The sequence below is a fragment of the Mixophyes fleayi genome, chromosome 5 (genome assembly GCF_038048845.1).
Source record: "Mixophyes fleayi isolate aMixFle1 chromosome 5, aMixFle1.hap1, whole genome shotgun sequence".
In the NCBI taxonomy this organism is placed as follows: domain Eukaryota; kingdom Metazoa; phylum Chordata; class Amphibia; order Anura; family Limnodynastidae; genus Mixophyes; species Mixophyes fleayi.
Genome location: NC_134406.1, coordinates 212,319,954 through 212,344,027, shown reverse-complemented (window position 1 = coordinate 212,344,027; position 24,074 = coordinate 212,319,954). Strand labels below are relative to the sequence as shown.

The following is a 24,074-nucleotide window of genomic DNA, read 5'->3' as shown; positions in this document are numbered from 1 at the left end:
AAACTAAATTTTCTGAAATAATTTTACCCAACAGGACTTAAGGAAACCTCCACCCAAAACCTAAATTTTTGTACTAAGTAGAAGTTTCCTATATTAAAAATAAAATTTAGTTTCTTACCAGTGCTGTTTGCCCCATTTCACAGGGTCTCCAATGAAGCTCTCACATCTGTAACAAAATTTAGTTTGTGGTGAAAATAAGTGACATAAAATAGAAAGTTTTACTTACCAGGGCTCAGTGGATCCGGCAATTCTGCAGGTCTCCTAGGACCTGAAACATTTAACAGCTAGAACAGGAGGTCCTCTCACCTGCTCAGATGAGCCTTGTGTGGCTTGTCAAAGCTCTTCTCCTTTGAGTTTCCCTTTCATATGAAGTAGACATTATTGAGGAGGTGCTTTGATAAAGCCAAATAAGGCCTTCCATACCAGCAGGGCAGATCTCTTACTCAGATTGCTAATTTTACTTTTGGTTGCAATTGGCTATTAATTAAATCTTTGTATGCTTTAAATAACCACTAAATGCTAAATTCACTAAAGTGTGTGGTTTAAGCTGCAGTTATCCGAGCACTTGGTCCAGTATTACAGTGCTGTCTGAAAATTATCCTCATGCTTCATAATCGACTGAAAGTTGATTAATTTATTATCCAACATTTTATGGACAGTTGACACTTTGAGAGTTTTCATGTTCTTCCTATTTTTAAATTATTGAATATTATTGTGAAGAGGAGGCACCCACCTACACTTCAGACAATGAGCCTGAATACGGAACCAACCCATAAAAATAAAATTTTGGCCATTCCTGTTAAAAGGACTGTCAGTTACAGGAGGTGAGGAATGCCTGTATATCCAGGATCACCTTTCTGTTGCCAAACATCAACAATTTATATCTTAGTAACTTTGTGCTATGAGAGATATGGTAACAATACAATGATTTGCTGGATTCCGGAAGCAACTTTAGATGAAAATAAAAAGAGCACTTTTCATGGATATTCATAATTGTGTTGGGCAGATTGGTGTCTCAACCTATTGATATAAAAGGTGTTCGATTGAGCTATAAGACCTAGGGGGTCTCTCTAATCAATCCTGTGATGTGATTTGCGGAAACCAATAAAGATCTATCAAAAAGCAAAATATGGAGTAATCTTATCACCTAAATCAATTGGAATTCAACCTAGTCTTGACAACTAGTGAAGTCATGACAAAATTAAGCATGCCTCTTAATTAGCAATGAACTACTACATTTGTTCTCAGAATTTTGCAAAATACTGGTAAAATTTTTGAAGATATATTCCAAACAAGACTAATAATAGAAGTGATCATCACTGACTTTGTAGTTTTCCAGTTGGCTGAAATTAGACACTTAATAGTATTCAGAATATGACCAATTAGTTGCTGTGCACTTGGCTACACCCAGGAAAGGGTATGGAAGTGAAAAGTACGATGGTGGGAAGTATCATAGTAATTCTTCTTAAGGCGGTAAACCTCCTTCCATACAAAAATACTTATATGACCGTTCCACCATATGTAAAACTCTAACATCCTGTTTAGGGAAGCTTTTGGAATTTAACTGGGATCCCATCTAAGTCCCTTATACCACCACAGTTATCAGCAATGAAGAAACAAAACAAATACACTGCTTCTATAATGGAGAAGTGCATTTGTTTTTATGTAAGAGTGGACCAGAGGTGGTAAGACTGGGACTTGCTAAAGTCAGTAGACAAGATGTGAGGTCCCTGAATGCTGCAGAGAAGACCATGATCAGGAGTCAGAATGCAGGAAAGCCTTCCATTGAGTTTTTCAAGGTTTCTCGGTTTAAACCAGAGTCCTTAAATTTAACTTCCTCTGCTTCTTCATTTCTGAAGTTGAGCATCGTCTTACCTTGGACTGCACCTTTGACTAAGGAAAGTTAATACATAGCAAAAGTTCTTATCTTGTGAATGGATCTTCTGAAGACAAATTGATGCTTAAGCATTCTCCTTACTACTTATCTATGTTTCTCACTTTGAATGTTGAGTTTGTCGACTCATTCAGTGTAATTGTAGTTTTACTCTAGGTCGGACATCCCTGTAATAGGTATTGATGACACAATAACATTAGTTAACATAATATCATTTGCACAGACTTCTTTCTCATAGGATAAATATAGGTCACACATCTTACAAAAACACATTTCCTATATTTCTCTTTTTGCTTCTATTAATTGGTGATATATAACCAAATCTAAGTTACCCCCACATATCCCTCCCCATAATATCTTATTCAGAGCACTGCAGAATCTAACTAACCACAAACACATCACCTGTCTCCCATGTCTTTCAAAGTCCTTTAAATCTGCTCTATGGAATGCACACTCTGTTTGCAACAAACTTAACTCCATACACAACATCTTCCTCTCAAACAGCCTCAGTCTTCTGGCAATGACAGGACCTTGCCTCACCTGCAGCCCTTTCATATGGTGGCCTCCATTTCACACCCACCTCCAGACCTAGAAGCAGACAAGAAGGTGGGGTTGGACCACTTCTTTCGCCACATTGCACATTCACAGTTCTATCAAATGTTCCTTCACTCACGTTCACATCTTTTGAAGTATATGCTATTACTATTTTTAACCCATTCTACTATGCGTGTTGCTGTTATAAATCGGCCTCTTGGACCACACCAACAATTTCTTGAACATTTATCTACCTGGCTCCCTCACTTCATATCCTCTGACATCCTTACCATCATTAAGGGTGATTTCAATACCCGCATTGTTAATCCACATTGTACTTGTGTCTCCAAACTTCTCTCTTTCACTACCTTTGGCCTCTCCCAGTGGACTGACTCATCTACTTATTGGGATGGGTACTTCCTTGATCTTGTTTTGTCTAGACTATGCTCAGTTTCTGATTTCCTTATCACTCCTTTCTTCCCTCTCGGATCATCACCTTATCAACTGCAAGCTCTCTGCTAATACTTTAACCTCTCTTCTGTCAACCTCAACCAAGTCTCCTCATACCCACAGAAATCTAAACTCTATTAATTTTCATTAGCTTTCTGTCTCTCTGAACCACCTTCTCTCTCCAATTTCTACATTCTCCTCTTCTGATATGGCAGTACCACATTTTCACCAAGCCCTAGCAGCAGCCCTTGATCAAGTGGCTCCAGCTACTATCCACACTCCAATATCGATGAAGATGTCAGCCGTGGCACACTAAAGAAACCCAATTTCTTTCTTGCAGAGCAGAACGTCATTTGCGTAAATCTCGTATTTATAATGATTGCCTCACATATACTGCTATCTATCACTCCTAGCTAAATATTCTGGGCACAGCAAAACAAACATCCAATCTCACATCTCTGCTCAGACTTCTAACGCCAAACCCCTTTTAAAAAATTTAAATCTCTTCTCAACCCTCCCTCTCAAAACCCTCTGACTACTATCAGTGCCCAAGATCTTGTTTCCTACTCCAAGCACAAGATGGATAAGAGGCAACATGAAATGGTACCATCTTCTTCGACAATCAAATGGCTCAATTCCTTCCCTGCACCCTCTGATCCATTCTCTTCATTTGATCCAACAAATGAAGAATAAGTATCTACTCTTATTATCTTCCTACTCTACTACCTGTCCACTTTATTATATACCCTCCAAAATCAGTCGATTCCTCTCCCCTGTGCTCATCCCAACCTTAACTAAAATCTGTAATCTCTCTCTCTCCTGGTATCTTTCAATCATTAATCATACATACACTGATCTCTCCTATTCTGAAAAAATTTAATTTGATCCCAAACTCTCTCAAATTTCCGTCCTATCTCTCAGCTCCCATGCCTATAGTGCCTCACGCGCTCTTTCCTCACACAACCTATTGGACCACCTTCAGTCAGACTTTCTTTCCCAACACTCCAAAGAGACATCACTGATTAAGGTTGTCAATGATGTAGTCACTGCTAAATCTAAAGTCCATTACTCGCTTCTAATTCTCCTGGATATCTTTGCTGCATTTGACTCTCATACAAACGCTCCAATCCCTAGATCTTCAGGACACTGTCCTATCCTATTTCTCATCCTACCTATCTAATTGCTCTTTCTGTGTTGGTTTCTCTGGATCCACCTCTGCTTCCTTTATCAGTTGGAGCACCACAAGACTCAGTGCTAGACCCTCTGATCTTCTGTATCTATACCACTACTCCTTTGGGTATCATGTGCATAGAGATGATATTGAAATCCAAATTTATCTATCCTCTCCGAATCTCTCACCATCTGTGTTGGCTCACGTTACTGACTGCCTTCTACTGACTTACTTCTGCCATTTCATCTCTGATGTCTTCTTGCCAACGGAAACTCAATCTTTCAAAAACACAGCTAATAATATTTCCACCACCCAGCAGAAGTTACCTACCTGACATTTCTATTTCCGTTAACATGATATAAATCCTACCCCTCCAGCTCGCTGCCTAGCTGTGATCCTTGTCTCAGAACTATTCTTTGTTCCCCACATCCAATCTATATCTAAATTCTGTTACATACATCTTAAAATCCTGTTACAGAATATGCACATATCTCACAAGTTTAAGCCATGTACTCATCTCACACGTAGACTACTGCAATACAATCCTTACTGGTCTTCCTTGAACCTGACTCTCACCCTTACAGTCTATCTTGTGTGCAGTGCTAGGTTGATTTTCCTTGCAAATAGCTCCTCCGCTGCTGCTCAGCTCTGTCAGTCTCTACATTGGTTGTCTGTTTTTTTTTTTTACCAAATCCAATATAAAATACCTATACTAACATACAAGGCCATCAACAAATCTGCACCAACATATGTCTCTTCATTTGTCTCAAAGTATCTCCCAATGCGCCTCCTGTTCTTCACAAGATCTGTATTTCATCCACACTTATTACCTGCTCCCACTCCTATTTATATAACTATTTTTTGGCTGCGCTCAGTTTGTGGAATTCCCTCCTTCGCTCAACAAGACTTTCTACTGGTCTACAAACCTTCAAGCGATCTCTGAAAATCCAGCTCTTCTGGCTAGGTTATCAATCTCCTCAACCACCCTCTTAACCTCCTTAGGGTACTTTATTATTACCCTCTGCACAGTTCACACAAGACTTGCATGTGTTCCTTTTATATTAAATCAATCCTCTGAGCCCTGACCAACATTGCTGTGTGTCTGGATCATACAACTCACTAAGTACTTTCTACCTTTGCTTTTTAGCTGGACCAATATTCAACTTAACCTCATGTATCAAACTCCTATTGTCCTCTAGATTGTAAGCTTGCGAGCAGGGCCCTTTTAGCTTTCTGTCTGTCTGTATAACCCAGTATTGTTTTATTACTGTGTTGTCCACAATTGTAAAGCACTGGGAGGAACGCTCAGATTTGCGAGAATTGATATTCAGGCTGCTGTCTAGACCCCTGTTCCTGAGGGATGTCCCCGCTCATTCCTATGGGTATTTATTATGTTATATTTAAAGTTAAGGGTTTTGACGCTGCCTTAATTCTCTATGATACTATGTGTTCTTATTGATAGAAAATAACACATACAGTGAAGTACTGTTTTTCTGGTTGATTCCACAAGGTTTAGCTGCACTTACATCAAGGTTTGGACGTCACATCTACGATGATATTCACAGGTGTTGATGTTTTTCTGTGCTCTGGGCTGGTTTGTAGCTTCATTCCTCAGGCGTTATTTGCAACGAGGAGAGGATATGCAAATGAAAACGTACATGGTGAACTTTTGTTTCTATATTTTATTAACAGGATGTATGTGAACTTACACCTAGGTTAAAAAGTCATGTCTAAGGTGAGGTCCACAGGAAGTACCTCTGGCTGGCGCTCTTCCAGATCGGTGTGTCTGCGATCTTCTATGATGTTTCCGTCCACTTTGTCCTGCACTTCGAAAGACTGTGGGGGGTCAATTCTGATATCAGTCTAGTTTCTCAATCCCAATAAGAACATATACTATAATAGAGAATTAAGGTAGCACCAAAATTATTATCTTTAAATAGAACACTATTTAAATAAATGTTAATAATAATTGACTTTTCTCACTTTTTTACTCACCATGTGTCTGCAGACTAGACCACTAGCTAAAAAGTATTTCTGTTGCTGTCAAGCTCTCTGATGTGGCAGCTTGGTAAATATGACTGGACCTATGTTCCTCTATTTTTTTTACTTTTTCATCCTCATCCTACATGTTTTAATTAATAAATGTATAAGTATAGTGACTCATGTAAAAAAAATATTGTTAAAGTATATTTATTTTTTGTATATAACGGGTTCTTCTATGGGTAAAATGTTGGATTGGCAGACCCCTGTGTGAGGTTTTGTCCATGTATTTTTTCTCTGGGCTTGTGTTTGTTAGTTATTGTAAGTTGTTTTTATTGTAAATCCAGAGGGCTAAATTTCCTTTTGGTTTTTTACCAATTTGGCTCAGTTAGACCCAATTCAAGCCTTTTGAAAGGTTTATAAGCACTTCTTCCTGTCTGTTTTTCCTCTTATGTGTTCCTCTCCCTTACCCTGAGTGCAAGCCTTAAACATGTATATTGATATTTTCATGGATAGATATGCTACAGATAGATTTATGTCATGTCTACCGTTAAACAAAAAGAAACAAAACAAATCGCCATTCCCTATATTTTTGTTTTTCAAGGACATTATTGACCAAATTCCGGACACATTTGCAAACCTTCTGCTCATAATAAGGATCTCTCTGAGTCAAGGTCTTAGACGAACTTGCCACTTTTATGGAGGGCTGTGCATCCCTAGCTTATGCTGGCCTCAAGTACAGAATACCTTGTCTAATATTATTTGGGGTTCCAGAAGGTGTAGACTTCATTTTCAGCTTTTGGCTGTGACCAAACAGGAGTATAGGGCCATTTTAGTAGACTAGACTGGAACATTGTCGAATCTTCTAAATGATAGGTTCTGTTTAGAAAGGATTTGATCACATGCCTTATTATACATCTGCATTGGCTTCCAACAGCTGATAAAAGAAACACGTTTAATATTAACCTGTTTTGGGCCTCATATTAGGGTGTGAGATAGAGCTTTAGTTCCATATGACTCTCTTCATCTTCACCTTTTACATAGTTGAGCCATAACGCTAACTCCCCAAGTTGTGTGCTGTCTAGCTAGTTAGGGTTGTGTTGGGAGATGGTGCTAACAGTGTAATAAAACTCATAAGTAATATAGGGAGTTAACTACTGTTTGAAAGACTTACAAGGAAGGCGGGTAGTCTTCCTTAATTTTATAAAGCACAATCAAGTACTTAGCTTTATTAATGAATTAGGAGACAAACAGAATTTCTTCTGGGACCCAACTAAATTTTAGCAAATATACTCAACAACGGATGTCCCTCGTGTAGTACAGCAGCTTTATTTGCTTAAGACATTAAATAAGAATGCTCTCCCATACTTCTCGAGGTAATGGAAGAGTTTGGGCTTTCAAGAGACCATTAAGAACCACATTTTTGTAAATCCATTTGCTTCAGAATTTAGCATCCAAGACCCAACAATGTAACTAGAAATAACTTATCAACTAACACAAAACTCAATTTATAGCTAAGCTACAGCTAATGTTTCTAAATAGCCCTGGAACTTGCTAGAGATATAGAATGGCCCTATGTACAATGGCACAAATCTGGTAGTTATGTCCCTTCAGCAACTCAATGGGATTTGAAAAAAAATATTAATGCATTAATATAATGGATTTTCTTGTTACACAGGTCGAACCTCTTTCCATAGAAATATAAAAGGATGATTATTCCACATTGCAGCTAATGCTTTATTTCCAAAATATTGGAAATTGACCATAGCCCATCTATTTCAGATTGGATTGTATCATACCATGTAGATAAAAGAGGTCACATATAGCGCCAAAATGCATTACTCAAAATGTACTAACATCTGGTTCTCCTGGTGGGTATTTAGAAACTCTGTGCCCTGATAATTGAAAATAGAAATGGGAAAGCTTTGTAATTGCTGTGACATCTTTTACATGCACAATTGTATATGTAAAGGTTAAAATACCGTTACCTGACAGTAGTTAAGATATTTGAATATGAATTCTTGCTATGAAGCTTAGTACATGGAATGTTCTCAGCTATCGGACATCTTAATAATAGCAGATGTAGCCTACAGTGTCTTTCATTAAAAAATGTAATGTAAATTTGATGTGCAAATGAAAAGGCACTCCTTCAATCAGGCTCTTGTTTGTTTTTTAAGAAAAGCTTTTAGTTCTAGAGTTGGCCACATACACTGATTATATTGGACAATAGGTGCAATATTGTGGACCCAAAACAGGTTTATTAATAAATCAATCCGTAATCCTCAGATATGAAGGTAAATGCTGTTGGAAGATGACCCATGTCTGTGTCCCCAAAACAAGCACAATGCCTAAGTTTGAGCCAATCGAAATCGATCTGGCATGTAGATAAATGTGGTTTTGTGCGATGAAGTTGGACGTACTTTAGTGTTTGACATTAGCGCCTAGCAGCTGGATCACACTGGAGTTTGTTAGTGTGGTCTACACATGACTGCACACACAAGCAGATAGGGGTCATCTGCTGTCCACACTTGACAAAGCAGCAGGAATGGTATGTGTGTGGCCAGTTGACAGCCTCCACACAGTATAGTGGATCATCTTCTTTTGAAACAATCACCTCATTAGTCTAGGTACAGAATTAACTATACCTCTGCTCTATTCCTTTTAATTGAATTTATGTTTTGTATTGAACTTAGTCTAGTTGTACATTTACACTTTGGTGTGTATTTACTAAACTGCAAGTTTGAAAAAGTGGAGATGTTGCCTATAGCAACCAATCAGATTCTAGTTGTCATTTTGTAGAATGTACTAAATAAATGATAGCTAGAGTCTGATTGATTGCTATAGGCAACATTTCCACTTTTTCAAACTCGCAGTTTAGTAAATTTACCCCTTTATCTGTATTGTAGTGAAGAAAATGGTCCAACCTAACGAGAGACCTATAAATAAGCCCTGTATTCAGCTATTGTAAGAGAACAGGAAACCCGCATTATTTCTCACTTGTTTAGACGTTTGGATTTCTAGCTGAGTCAGATGAAGCTGATTTGTGTTTGTATTGTGCAGACTCGCTCTGGTTAGTCATAGGAAGGGGAAGTGTGTTTCTTGGATGTTATCTTACAGAGGTGCTGCCACATTGCCGCTTGCTTGGCTGCCGCTCTCATGTTGCACTTCACTCAGTGAATTATTCAGGGTGGAGTTGTTATTTAATATAACACGTGATTTCACAAATGTTCTACCAAAGCTGAAACACTACAACACTGTCAGAAGCCTTTTTCTGGCTGCTCAATTAACCTGTTCAGTGCTGCAGGTTATAGTCTTAAAGGGACTGCACAATTTACCATTGTCAAGCTGATCTGTTAATAAATTCTATTTACACTGCTGATGTAAAATATCATATTATACGTAGTACATATATTTTATAATGCTATGTTTATTTACCATATCAACATGTTTAGGGAGCGATAGATGATGAGACTATCTCACATTCCATGTCTTTGTAAGTATCCTAGAAGGGCAATTCTCAGCTTGATTTTTACTCTTCTGTTATATGATGCAATTATTGCACTGTTCATTACCTTGTATGTAGCTCCAACCTGTTTTAATATTTGAAACTCTCTGACTGTAAAGTTTATTTCTGTGGTAAAGAAAAAAAAAAAGATCACCGAAAATAATTAAAACAAAACTGTCCATTCACATGTGGGTGGGTGTACCAATGTTTTAGAGATGACTCACCCTCTTGAGACATACGAAAATTGTTCCCTTTTCAATTCAACCTGTCCCTGTACTTCTGAGCACTTCTGGCCTTTCTCTGCTGGAGAAGTTCAATGCTCCTATGTGACCCCTGAAGACATCAGTCATTTTTTCTGGATTCATTAACTTACTGGTTGCTGGTATTGTCCATGCTTTGTTAACTGTATAGACAGTTACATTAGATTGCTATGCATTGTGGGATACAGCACTGACAGTTACTGACTACATGCTAATATACCACTGTGTGTTAAAGTAATATGCAAGCTGATACACTTCAGGGACCTGATAGTAAGAACCTCTAATCTTCAAAACAGCTGCACATTACCCTTCATATCAGCTGGCGTTTTTAACAAGTGTTACAAGCTATAACAAAAAATCTGATGATAAACAGGAAGTAGCTGGGGACCACATGTGAGTAGCCGGAGGGCCGCATGTTGCCCATCACTGTGTTAATGGATCCTGCAAGGAGCGCTTAGGACAATTCAAAACTGTCATATAATGATGATTGATATTTTTTTTTTACTTTTGGATAAATGCCGCTAGAATAAAAACCCATTTCTTTTTGGTGGGGAGTGGGGAATATTCTGCAACAAACAGAAAAAAAGTTTACTGCAAGTGGAATAATTTTGTTTTGCCTGCATCCCTTAAACCCTTGTGACTTGGAGTTCACAATATATCATTATAAAGATAATCAAAAAAATATTCATAACAATATATCAATACAAAACCTGCTTGGTGAGAAGGGTTCGTATAAAAGTCTCGAGCAAGGAATTATCTGTGGCTCCTGGCCTAGGTTGTAAAAAGCAAAAGTTATTTTTCCTTCCACCTTCTACATAAACAACAGTTGCTGCCTTTGCTACTTATTGAAAAAAACAGTGCTGAATGCCCATGGAAGTATTACTCAGTGTCTGAGAATACAGACAGCTGGCATTCCTTAGCAAATATTTGTATGTTTTTTTGTTTTTTTGTTCTAAATCTTTAAAGACACCACTTCGGTTCACAGATAATATTGTGCAACAATAGATGGTCCTTCCAGCTGTGTTCTGTAAGAAGCAGCATAGAAAATAACAGTGGGCCTGATTCATTAAGGATCTTATCTTTTCTGTTTTGCACATGAGTTAAATACTGACTGTTTTTTCATGTAGCACATAAATATCAACTTTAAATTTCAGTGTACAAATAAGCTATCAAGTATTTGTGCTACATGAAAAAACAGTCAGTATTTAACTCATGTGCAAAACAAAATCCTACTTTGCACCCCTTGCATTGTAACATGGTTTTGTCCAGGAGGCTGAAATAAGAAGTTTCTCAAGTTAAGATCCTTAATGAATCAGGCCTAGTGTGTTCAATGTGATGCACTGAAGCACTGCCGCATACTGTAAAATGTCACTAATGTGCTCCGCCCCCTAGCCGGAAACCGTGGGAGCTGCTTCATGCAGCCATTTTTCATGGGATCTGACGGTTTTGTAATACAGAACTGGCAAATTAGTGCCAATCTCGACTTAAAAATTGTGACGGAGGGGGATTGTGAATGGGAGGGCCAATCACCGGCTGCAATTTCTTTATGTGGCTTGTGTTTGGTCCTTCTGCTAACAAAACACTATCCCATAAGTTTTTGGCCAGGACTGCGAGATGAACGTTAGAAAAAAGATGTCAGTATGTGATCGTACAGCTTTACTAAAATGATACAGAAAAAACAATAGTGTTGTAACTCCTAGCAACTGAACATTTGCTTTTATAATTTGTACTTGCAATTGACTAGACTAAGCTGATACTTTATTTGTGCTTGCTAGTCAAAACCTACTGGTATTATAAAAACTGTCATTGAAAAACCTTTTTAGTTTCACAACAAAATAACTTTTGTAACTTTGAATGTATCATAAAGGTTGTGACATTTGTGCAAATTAAATCTAAAATATCTGAGGTTTTTGTGAATTTTATTAGCATAGTTTTTGTTCTTTTGCAAACATTGAAAAATACTTTTCTAGGAAATATTATTGTGTAAACAGACATACTGAAATCTGTTTTTTTTTACATGTTTCAGTGAAGAGTCAAAATATTATGGTTATGCTGGGTTTAAAGGGTGATTCAAATTGTTCAAAGTAAACGGTATAATATGCCAAACAAAATAAAACCTGTCAATGGACAAAGGGTAGAAAGGAAGGACAGTTAAAGGGCTAGGATGCATGGGTGAGTTTCTTTTAAATTATATTTATTCAGGACATCAACAGATTTATCTCGTTACACAGATCGTTCATTTTAGAACTTGGTTTCCTATGTTTTCTGCACAACAAGCAATTTTGAATCACCTGGTGTTGCGGTAATCTCCACAAATTGCACAATGCCGCAATTTATCCACCTCCGTTGTGTTTAATGGATGTGCAAATTAATCGCTCATTCAGGAAAACTTCCACAATTCTGGGACACAAATAGGCACTGAAATAGAGAACACACAAAAGCTTTTTCTTTCCCAGGTCTTTTTAATGTCATGAGTGGCATTTTGTTTTCTTAAGCGATTAATCTTTTTATGTTTAATTGCAAAGAATAAAATTGCCCCTAGGTAATATTACTTTAAATTGATATTATATACAATATAGTTTTATTTGATTTTGATCTCGCTTTCTGAAAGCCTGTAATGGTTATAAAATATATATCCTAGAAAGAAGTTGTCTAGGTTGCTTTTTTTTGGGGGGGGGGGGGGGGATTTCGAAAGCCACAAATTTCTTTGACTGCGCCTCTGTCTGCTCCCGGTAGACCTCTCTCTATATTAAACTGTGTGTCGAGGGTGTAGGCACTGGATCTTTTTGGCTTTGAGACTTTATTCATCTCTTGGGCATAATTAATTGCCCTTTATGCTAAAAGTGTATGAACTAAATGCACTTACCAGCTGGTATTAACTGTATCTTGTTTTTGCAATCTGGAGTTGAAAATGAATTGCAGATTATTTTTTTTTTGCTGTTGGCAGTGTTCCGGATTCTCTAGACATCCCAGTGAAGTTTGGGCTGCTATAGAGTTTCTTTGCAGTAAATTTCTCTCAGTCCTTCTTATTGCATATACATTTCTAGTATGAACACCAAAGAGTTTTCAATTAAGATTACAACTGCTAGCTGTTTAATGTATATCTCTTTACTTCTTCAGTTTGTGTTTGCAAGTATTAATTGTATTTAATCACAAGGAGATATGATTAAATGTTACAGCCTATTAAAGGAGTAGCTACTTATGAACACCTTTGTAAATGCCATGATTGTTTTAATGGAAGACCGTCTGACTTGCATAAATGTGAAAAGGAAAACGCAACCACCCCTTAAATTCACAATGTATTTTAGTATCACAGTATATTTAGTATCTATATGAAGGGGAAAGCTCTTTCCATATTACTCAGGGGAAGTAACATTTGCCATTATGTAGTGGCATGTCAAATTCAGGTATTTTTAAATTAAAAAAGTCTTGTTTGGCTATCAGATAATATAATATACTAGATGTTGTGGTCCAAAGTGATTAACCAGCCTAAGCACATCAATCACAGATCTAGAATTTCCCCTGTATTTGAGTGCTGTAAGTGTATCTTCTTTTCATTACACCAAGGGGTAAATGTATCAAGCTCCGTTTTTTTTTTAATCAATTAAAAATCACGGCAAATAGAGGGTGATAACCTGCGGTTTTAGTCTCCAAGTCGCCAGATGTATTAAGCTGCGATTTTTACTCTGATCTTCAAAATCGCTGATTGCAATTTCGTACACACTGAAGCAACATTTGCGGGGGATGTAACGATATACCAAAGACATTAGCAAAAAGGGGCAGAGCTTTCGCTATAGTTAACACCCAAAACAGCATAAAAAGAGAAGGCAACACTCTCTCTTCATTCATTCCTATTTTAAACCTACAATGGCTACAGTAGTACAAGAACAAGCAACTGCGCTTTTCCTGCTTGCTTTGGCAAGAATAATAACACACGTGCTTTATACATGTGTAATGGTCTGCAGCCAGACAGGTGCAATACACATCTATACAAAACACAAGTCTGTGATGTGTGGATACCGCACCACATGGGACTGGTACAGGCATCACAAATTTACATACACCCGACCCCCAGGTCGAGGAATTATCAACAGAAACGAGATTGGAACGAAAATATTTAACGGTACGACCAACCAAATGAGGCGACAATCGTCCACTTGGGCATACTTTCAACCATCGTGTCACAACACACTCTGACCCGACTTTTGAACGAGCGGACGTATGTCGGCTGATTGAGCCGATTATTGGACGAAAACCGTGTAGTGTGTACCCAGCTTTACCTGCATTCAGTGTCTCCGTTCTATGACCTGAGAAAACTAGTTTTCACATGCCACTTGTGGCATGCATATGTTTGTATTCACTTTGTATGCTTCTTAAGATGAACTGTTTTGGATATTTCACTGCTGGGAAATCATCATAGCTTCCTGGCTAGTACATATTTTTCTTACTTTTCTTCTTTGACCATGGTTTGCTTCCTAGCCTTTGTGCATTGGCTATGATGAACCTTTTTGTTTTACTCTGCTGCTTTCTGGTACACCTCTCCTTGTTTATGCACTTTTTATACTCTACCTGTGCTCATTAACTTCAACTTGCATATGGACATCAGGCCTTCCATGGATGGATGTGTCTCTGCTCCTCCTGGACATACATATTGTCATCTGCTCCTGTAACCTGATGCTGATAGTCTTCTTACACCTGTGCAGATCACTCATGCCTCGGCAATGTCAGGACCCGGTGTTATTTGGGTTTACAGGTAACGGACACTAGCTCCTTTTGAATTCTTGTGCCAGGAGTTTGAAACCTTTTACCCGGGTACCAGCCGTTCTAAAGTACTGGCCCCCAAATTCTAAAATTATTAAGCCTTTACAAGCACTAGACTTTTTGAGTCTGCAACCTTGGACTACTTAGTTATTTTTGAGACCTGGACCCAAAATATTTGGGCTATCCAGATGAGTTTGTGGAAGTGATTCATTAAAATGCACATTCAGATTCTCCATCATGTTTTGACATGTGTTGAGATTACGAGTAGGACTTTGCTGTTTTGAACACTGGACCAAAGGGATTGCAAGATGGGGGCTCTCCAGCTGGGAGAAGGGCTGTTGAAAAATTGGCACATGGGGCAAGAAAAAATAAATGTGTTTTTAGATAGAGGAGAAAACAAGAGGTTCCCAAGGTCTCAGACAAGAACAAGCGTGAATCATCCAAACATATTCAGAAAAAGTGTTTAAGTTGCAATGGTCTTCACATCTTTAGGATGTAAGCTCTCATGAGCAGGGCCCTCTTTCCTTGTGTGCTCCTTCCACTATTCCATCACCCTCTGTACCTCTTGGCCTGCTTCGCTAGCCCTGTTTTCTCTGTCTTCTTAAGCTTCGGCCTTCTTCTCGCTGATTTCTACCATCCCTTTCACTATCTGTCCCAGATATAATCGGATTTGCTTTACCCTGTCACCTGTGTTTGTATACATTTTTGTATCATGTTGTGTCTTGGTTCTGTTTTCTGTATATGTAATGTACTGCGCTGCGGACCCTTTGTGGTGCCTTATAAGTCAAAGATAATAATAATAATTTTTAGAAACTTCTTGCGAGATTCATTAAGTAAAACAGTGTTTTTGTTTTTTATTTTATTTTTTCAACTACAATCCAGATTCTTCTCTAAACTGCTCCAGTATCTGTTGAGGAGATCTTCAAATCTTACTATGTGGTTTAGCCATCACAAAAAAAATTAATGCGTAGCGTGTTTGCTGAGACTTTTGTTAGACTTGTGTAGAAGGTCTCCATGGGTTGTGCCTGGGGTCATTCTTAAGACCGGGCAGATCATTTGATGGATTGGAGTCCAAATATTTGAGCACGCGACCATCACAAGCAAAATATGACTCCCCTCACTTTTTAAAAAAAAACAAAAAAAAAAAACTTCTGTCCGTTTATAAATTGGGGAATAAGGAGATTGTCGACTAACATGCTCTTGCTGTTTTCAAAAACTGGACCAGGAGTCTGAAAACTTATAATAACTCGACTGTAAAGTCGGCCAGTGACTACCAGTAGTTTAAGAGGAACTAAAGAAGCACAGAATGAATACACCACCACAGGACCATATATTCCATCTAGATATTTCCAGGTAGTATTTCTCAGATGCTATCAATCTACAGCTATGTCCTGTTGTCACCAGCTATTGGTTAACATTGGTTAGTTCTGCGCAAAACTGGCAAAAATATATTTTCAGGGAGTTTAATTTATTGTTTTTGGAAAACAGAGCTGTTAATGTCGTCTAAAACTGTAACAGGACTCCATGTTCTGCAGACGGAGATCACTGATATAACTGGCCAGTATCGGCATGAAAATATTTCTTCTCCTGAGCAAAAATAAGAGTAGATTTTGTTTTTCTAGATACTCCCAAAACAGTTGAAGGAACCATTGTGCAAATATTTTAGTGGAAAAATCTGAACAATTCTTTGGCAATTTTCCTCACTAATGTTAGGGTCAATCACTCCCCTCGCATCTAGCTTGCCAAGTTTTCTTATTGTGTTTTCTAAACAAGTAGGCACATGATTTCTCCTGATCTCAACCTGTGATCCTCTCTTTGTGAGCTGGCATCAGTTAGGAAGTCACGCCAGGACACAGGAACCCAGGTCACTCCCTGTTCAGTCATTGTGAGATTTAATACTCCTGTCATCCGTTAAAGTACTGGATGTCATTACACAAATAGACCATATTTCATCTTTCCATCTCATTGACAGACACAAAATATAAAACAATATAAAACATTAATATGAATTATTACTGTTAAACATTTTTTTTTCCAACAGAAAATTGGTACTTTCCTATGACATGAAGTTTATTCAGTCTATAAAAGCCATCCCTTGATTTATTTTGCATGCCTTAAACAGTATTCGTTTAAACAAATGTATTCACACGTTTTCCTTTTATTTACTGTTCTACCTGCTGCAGGTGTACAAAGAATCAGAATTCTAGTAAAATTAAACATTCAAAGTATGAAACTGTCTTATGTCAAGTTGAAGACAGATCACACAGCAATGTGGTGAAAATGGCCTGATATTGTCATGGGTGGTGTCCAAGAAAAGATCAGCTTACCTAAATAAAAGAATCAAAAGTAGATCTCTCGGATTATTTTCAGTCGTTTCTTTAATGGTCAGCAGGTGACCACTATCTGCCTGTGTGAGCAGTCATCTGCAGAACATGATATCAACCAAACATCCAGTTTGGGAATGGATGCTCTTGTTAAGTGTTCAGCTCTAAATATGTCATATGTGAAATGTGCTGCATTTTTAGATATTTATGGTACTTTTAGTCTTGTAATAAATAAGCTACAAAATGCAGACTCAAAGACCTAGGGCTACATTTACTAAGCTGCGGGTTTGAAAAAGTGGGGATGTTGCCTATAGCAACCAATCAGATTCTAGCTGTCATTCTGTAGAAAGTACTAAATAAATGAAAGCTAGAATCTGATTGGTTGCTATAGGCAACATCCCCACTTTTTCAAACCCGCAGCTTAGTAAATCTAGCCCCTAATCACAGTTGGTGTCTTCTACAGCATACCACTAGGTAACATACCTGACACTTGAGGTCATGTTTCCAGTCACTTGACTGGTGCTAGTGAAAATCAATAGGCATGAGGGTGTAGTGTCAGCCAGCCACAGGTCAATCTGGATATAGCTAAAAGCAGCCACACTTTATTTCTACTCCACTGGTGTGGAAGCATCTTTCTTAGTAAGCACATGTGTCTGATGAGATGCTATTTCCCATGAGCTGTATGCTGTTCGTCATTCTGGCTGATAGTGTGGTATATCACTAACAAACTAGCTGCAAGGTTACAACCATCAAGAGGGATCTGGTTTCATAGTGGCAGATGTTCTACCCTAACAGACCCAGCCCTGAACGTCCCAATGATCATGCAAGTTCATGTGTGCACACCTACACAATACACACACTATAAGTATCTGCCTGCACTGCGGGTCATGAGTGCACACACACTGCTACATTTGTCAGACATCGTTCCATTGTGGAGCGTGATTTTTAGAAAGTTTATAAAACCAAATCAACATAAAACATGATCGTGGGAGCATACACACTCTTACAATATCTGACCAAACAGTTGTTTATTGTGTGATCCGCACAAGAATTGCATCATTGTGTACCAAGCTGTAGTCTACAGATGTCTAGAGTGTCAAAGTTTTGCAGAAAAATAAAATGAAGTACTCGAGTGCACAAAGTGAAATAATGCTATATAACTCAACAAAAGATGCATTCAGCTATTATTATTATTTTTTTATCCTAAGTTTACCTAAGGGAAATCTATTGTTTGCAGGGTCTATAAGGCTTTATTTTTGTTGCATTTTTTTTAAAAAAACACAATTTTATTTGTGATTTATATTGAACAATAGAGAAAAATACATTTCTATGACTCTACCATACTTACTGCCACTTGTAAGTGCAACTCCAGAAATATAATAAAAATACCAGTTTTTACTTGAACTAGGATCCAAAATATGTATGTTTGTGGCAGAGGGTTGAAAGATAGGAGAGACTGTCAATATTGTTGCGGTTTTTTTCCTTTATATTTTGGCCACCTTATTATCTGCCTGAATTTTACATGGTATAGTGCCTTCAGAGAAACTACCAGACACACACAGATCTTTCCTGATCACGATGCAACATCCGCAAAAGGGCTTCAGGTTGGAGTGTATCAATTGTCCTTTCAGGGATTCCTCAACGTCTCGCCAAATGCAGATTTTCTTTTCTAAACTGAGATCTGCAATGCCCTGCAGAGAACAAAGCTCAAGACACACAAGGACAGAAAGTGTACTCTCTCTCAGCAGCTTGGGAGCAAACAAAACAAACACCTCCCCACACTGCACTCTAATCACAGAAATACACAATAGAGTGGATAGGGGAGAACAGCAGGACACCGCAAACAATAACAGAAGGCAATGCAAACACTCCACACGGTAGGGATCACCCCTGGCCTACCTTTAATGGGGCCAGACCACAGGGTGCAGAAACGCAGAACACAGGGCAATTTACAGATCTCTAAGGGATCACTACAAATTGGCCACCAGGGATTTGGCCAGGACATTAGGGACCAAAAATGGAGATACCAGGCCAGGTACAATGTCTCAACATACAGGGCCTGCCTCCTACCTAACAGCAGGCCTGACGCCTAAATTGTCCCCACAGGCCTAGTGTCTGAATTATATATATATGGCCACAGGTTCTAAGCCTGATTTATACGCAGGATAGGCATATTGCCTGAAATTACTGTGCCCAAAGTGAATGAAATAAAGGACCTACAATCACACTAATGGGACCCACAGGCCTTATGCCTGACTAATTGCTGCAGGGGCATAGTGCCTGAAATTGTGCCCATGGGCCTTGGGGGAGAAACCATGCTTACCTGCTTCGCGCAGGAAAACAATCTCCAACGTGCCATTTCCTTCTTCTCCAGTTCTTCCAGGTGGCGCATTTCTTCTCCTGTTCAGCATGGAACTGTCTTCTCCTGTTGCTTGAAGATGATCCCTTTTCTTTAAGCGCTGGTGTGTCTCTCTTTACTTGCTCACACTGCTCTTCTGGTCCCCTCTTTTTCTCTGGCAAAGGTCTTCTTTCTTCTGCTTCCTGTACTGGTCTGATTAGACCAGTGCAGGGGGCGGGACTTAGTGATGTTGAGAGACGTTATTGTCTCCCCGCAGCGCCAAAGTCAAATGGCCAGAGGTGAGTCCTGATTGGCTCACTATCCTGGGCACTGATTGACCAACAACAAAACTGTTTAGGTTGGTTAGTTGTTGCGGCAGCACAAGTATTAGTGGTGCTAATGCACCCACAGAGCAGACTTATCTGCCTGATGTTGTCTTCTTGTGCCAGGAAAGGGCTGTGATATTTGTATTTTTTCACATATTAATCTGTTTTTTGTATATTATTTAGGGAAGGGCCTGATGATAGAATACTTCTCAGTCTGCCTTATTTACTGTATTCTTCCCTACTATATGATCAAGGGGCAGGGACTGATGTGAATGAGTTCTCTGCACAGCTCTGCGGAATCAGTGGTGCTATATAAATAAATGGTGATGATGATGTGTGACATTGGTAATTGGAGTTGTAATATCAGCCCCTACATTGCAAACCTCATATTGCAGATAAATTCCCCCTACTGCATTTCACAGAGTGTAGAGAAAGATACCAACAACCTTTTATACATAAAACCGTAATTTGCATTTACAGTCATGGCCAAAAGTTTTGAGAAAGACACAAATATTATTTTTCACAAAGTCTGCCCCCTCCATTTTTATGATGGCAAATTGCATATACTCCAGAATGTCATGAAGAGTGATCAGATGAATTGCAATTAATTTCAAAGTCCTCTTTGCCATGACAATAAACTTTATCCCGAAACCAACATTTCCACTGCATTTAAGCCCTTCCACAAAGGACCAGCTCACATCAGTTCAGTGATTCTTTCGTAAACACTGTTGAGAGTGTTGACGAGGGCAAGGCTGGAGATCACTCTATCATGCTGATTGAGTTAGAATAACAGACTGGAAGCTTTAAAACAAGGGTGGTGATTGAAATCATTGTTCTTCCTCTGTTAACCATGGTTAACTGAAAGGAAATACATGCAGTCATCATTGCTTTGCACAAAATGGGCTTCAAAGGCAAGGATATTGCTGCTAATAAGATTGCACCTAAATTAACCATTTATCGGATCATCAAGAATTTCAAGGAGAGAGGTTCAATAGTTGTGAAAAAGGCTTCAGGGCGCCCGAGAACATCCAGCAAGCGCCAGGACCGTCTCCTAAAGTTGATTCAGCTGCAGGATCAGAGCATCGCCAGTGCAGAGCTTGCTTAGGGTTGGCAGCAGGCAGGTGTGAGTGCATTTGCACACAGTAAGGCAAAGACTTTTGGAGGATGTCCTGGTGTCAAGAAGGCCAGCAAAGAAGCCACTTCTCTGCAGGAAAAACATCAGGGACAGACTGATTTTCTGAAAAAGGTACAGGTATTGGATGGCTGGATTGGACTGGGGTAAAGTAATTTTCTCTGATGAATCCACTTTCAGATTGTTTGGGGCATCTGGAAAAACGCTTGTCCGGAGAAGGTAAGGTGAGCGCTACCATCAGCCCTGTGTCATGCCAGCAGTAAAGCATCCTGAGACCATTCATGTGTGGTGTTGCGTCTCAGCCAAGGGAGCTCACTCACTCACTCACCCACAATTTTGCCTAAGAACACAGCCATGAATAAAGAATGGTACCAAAACATCCTCCAAGAGCAAATTCTCCCAATCTTTCAAGAACAGTTTGGTGATGAACAATGCCTTTTCCAGCATGATGGAGCACATTGCCATAAGGCAAAAGTGATAACTAAGTGGCTTGGGGATCAAAACATCAAAATTTTGAGTCCATGGCCAGGAAACTCCCCAGACCTTAATGTCATTGAGAACTTGTGGTCAATTCTCAAGAGGCAAATGGACAAACAAAAATCCACAAATTCTGACAAATTCCAAGCATTGATTAGACAATTATGTGGTCCAGAAGTTGATTGACAGCATGCCAGGGTGAATTGCAGAGGTCTTTAAAAAGAAGGGTCAACACTGAAAATATTGACTCTTGCATAAACTTAATGTAATTGTAAATAAAAGCCTTTGACACTTATGAAATGCTTGTAATTTTACTTCAGTATACCATAGCAATATCTGACAAAAAGGTCTAAAAACACTGAAGCAGCAAACTTTGTGAAAACTAATACTTGCATCAGTCTCAAAACTTTTGGCCATGACTGTATATTGCACCGATTACGACTGTCCGACACCTTTTGCACTGAGATTACCCTGTCCCAGGACCTTACCAGTCCTCTTTTGAGTCTCCTGACATCTATACCTTGTTCTCTGAATGTTCAGGGATCATTCAGGACTAAGCAAGAGCTCAGTGGTTCTAAACTAAACCTTGAGGGGACATGAAGGTACTGGATGTAAGTACTGCTTTCAGTCATACAAACATATGACCACAACGTGGTCCAATGACAGCAGAAGTGACGGCAAGTGCAGGCAATGACCTACGCTGACAGCAGCTAGTGCGTTAATACATAGGGTCTGTGTGTGGTTGTTGAATTCGATTTGGCATTTACAAAGGATTTGGCCAAAGACAAATCCTTTGGAGAGTGAATATGTTCAGCTAAATCTCTGAACCTAATTCAGAATTCATTCCATCCCTAAGCAGTGGTGGTATGGAAATTTAGAAATGACAGTATGGAAAAAGTAAGTGAATGAAATTTGCTAGTTTTACAATGAAGGCAGTAGGAGAAGTGGCGGTATGTCATACCACCGTAGACCAGCCTACTTTGACCACTGTCCCTAAGTATAAAGCGTAATAAGTAATGGTGGTGGATTCATGCAGTAACACTTTGATGCTAATAGTAATTGGTCTTATGTTTCAGATGTAGATTCAGTTTAAAAGCTGATATTGTAAGGCAGACCCTTACTGTAATGCTATCATAAGACTAGGAGTATGGGGACCATAGAGGAACCATGTTTCTCTTGGTTAAAATTGATGCCAACCTTTCGATCTTTGCGCTTTTTGTATGTATACTTACTTTTTGTATGCCAAAATACAAATTATATATAAAATATAGATTTTTTTAATATTGGTATTATGATAATTCATGTTCTGTTCTTTTTTTCTTTTAGGTTCTTACAGCGGTTATCTCACTGTTTGTCTTTGAAATATCCATGAATGTTCCTCTTACTATGTGGTAAGATCTAATTCACAAGCTGAATTTTTGCTCATTGAACAGTGATTAGAGGAGGAGGGGAGCAATGGAGATGTACACATTAAATGAGAAATATCTTCAATTTGTATAGCTATGTCTATGCTTTCGGACAATTGCAATCCAGGCTTTTCCAATAATTAATATTATTGTAATAATGGAGACCTATAATGAAGTCTTTAAGAATAATAAATGACCACTAAACCTAAAATATATGTATATATGTATTTTGCAACATATATATACATAGTATAATGCAATTAACTACATAGCAGTCATTTTAGGTTAAGAAAAGACTGGTTTGTATGCTTCAGTAGACTGCTGTACATGGAAACAATACCCCAATCACAGCTTTATACCATACTTGCCAATTCTCCCGGAATGTCTGTAGACCTCCGAATTCTGGATAGGACTCCCAGGAGAGTAGGGCAACCTCCCACATCTGACCACTCCCTAGTGAAGTAGGCAGGATTAGATCATCCATGACATGATTCTCAGAGAATCGCATAATTTTGGCCCTGCCCCCGCTGTCAAATGATGCAGTTCTCCAAACCCTGCCTTCTACACCCATACCCTCCAGGAGGGGAACATTAAAAGGTGGCAAGTATGCGTTGTACCATATACTTTATTTCCGATGAGCTCCTGAAATGTAACCTATGTGTTTGTGAATGTAATTAGTAGCTCTTTTACATAAGAAAACTTTCCTTTACCCCCTTAATGACCAGGGTACTTTGTAGTTTTGTGACCAGAAACATTTAAGCATTTTTTTTTGCTATGTGCTGTTTAAATGACAATAGCTTTTTCATTTCTTAGAGTTTCAGAATCTGATATTGTTTCTTCTATGGCTGTTAGGGCTTTCACTTAAGTATTTTAAATAATCTGTCTTTCTAAGGTTTTAAAAGCTAAATTAGATAAAAATAACAAAGAACTAATTTTCCATGATTATACTCCTGATTATTTTAAGCCAATTACTGAATCCTTAGAAATATATCCTTTTATTTGTGTAATGTTCTCTAGTTATAAAGTTGTACAGACTGTGGAAGTAGTGTATCCTGTATAAATTGCACAGCTTCTGTTAAACACTGTGCAGAAATAATTGATTGCTCAGCATCCACATTGAGTGACAGCCTGGATCCAGCATTGCGGGAGCACATAGCAGTGTACATCCACCAATTCTTGTGCACTGTGATTTTATGGTTCATAGGTTTGAAGCTCATGTCCAAACAACAGAAAAAGGGCATTTGCCATGGGTAACAGAACTAAAGCAGGGACTCGTAATAGGTTATATTTTCAAAGGACATCTGGAGGGATGTAGAAGGCTCCAATTGAGTTATACAATATTACTTAAATTTATCAAATATGCCCAAATACCAATAATTACCTTTGTATATTATTCCAATAATTAATATCTCAACCAAGATAGACTGAAGCAAAAGTCAAATTCAGCTGTCTTGCCAACATCCTTCCATTTGGTAACTGACACCTTCTGGTGATGCACACACAGACAATGTCTTGT

General features: G+C 38.5%; 1 protein-coding gene across 3 annotated transcripts in view; it reads left to right on the top strand.

Annotated features, from left to right (window-relative positions):
- The window catches only part of SLC35D4 (solute carrier family 35 member D4), an 85,009-nt gene that overhangs the window by 49,702 nt on the left and 11,233 nt on the right, over positions 1-24,074 (top strand). For all 3 annotated transcript variants that reach the window (XM_075213421.1, XM_075213418.1, XM_075213419.1), the window contains one exon: positions 22,479-22,543. In XM_075213421.1, coding sequence (XP_075069522.1) covers positions 22,479-22,543 — 65 coding nt within the window. The remainder of the gene's footprint in view (positions 1-22,478; positions 22,544-24,074) is intronic.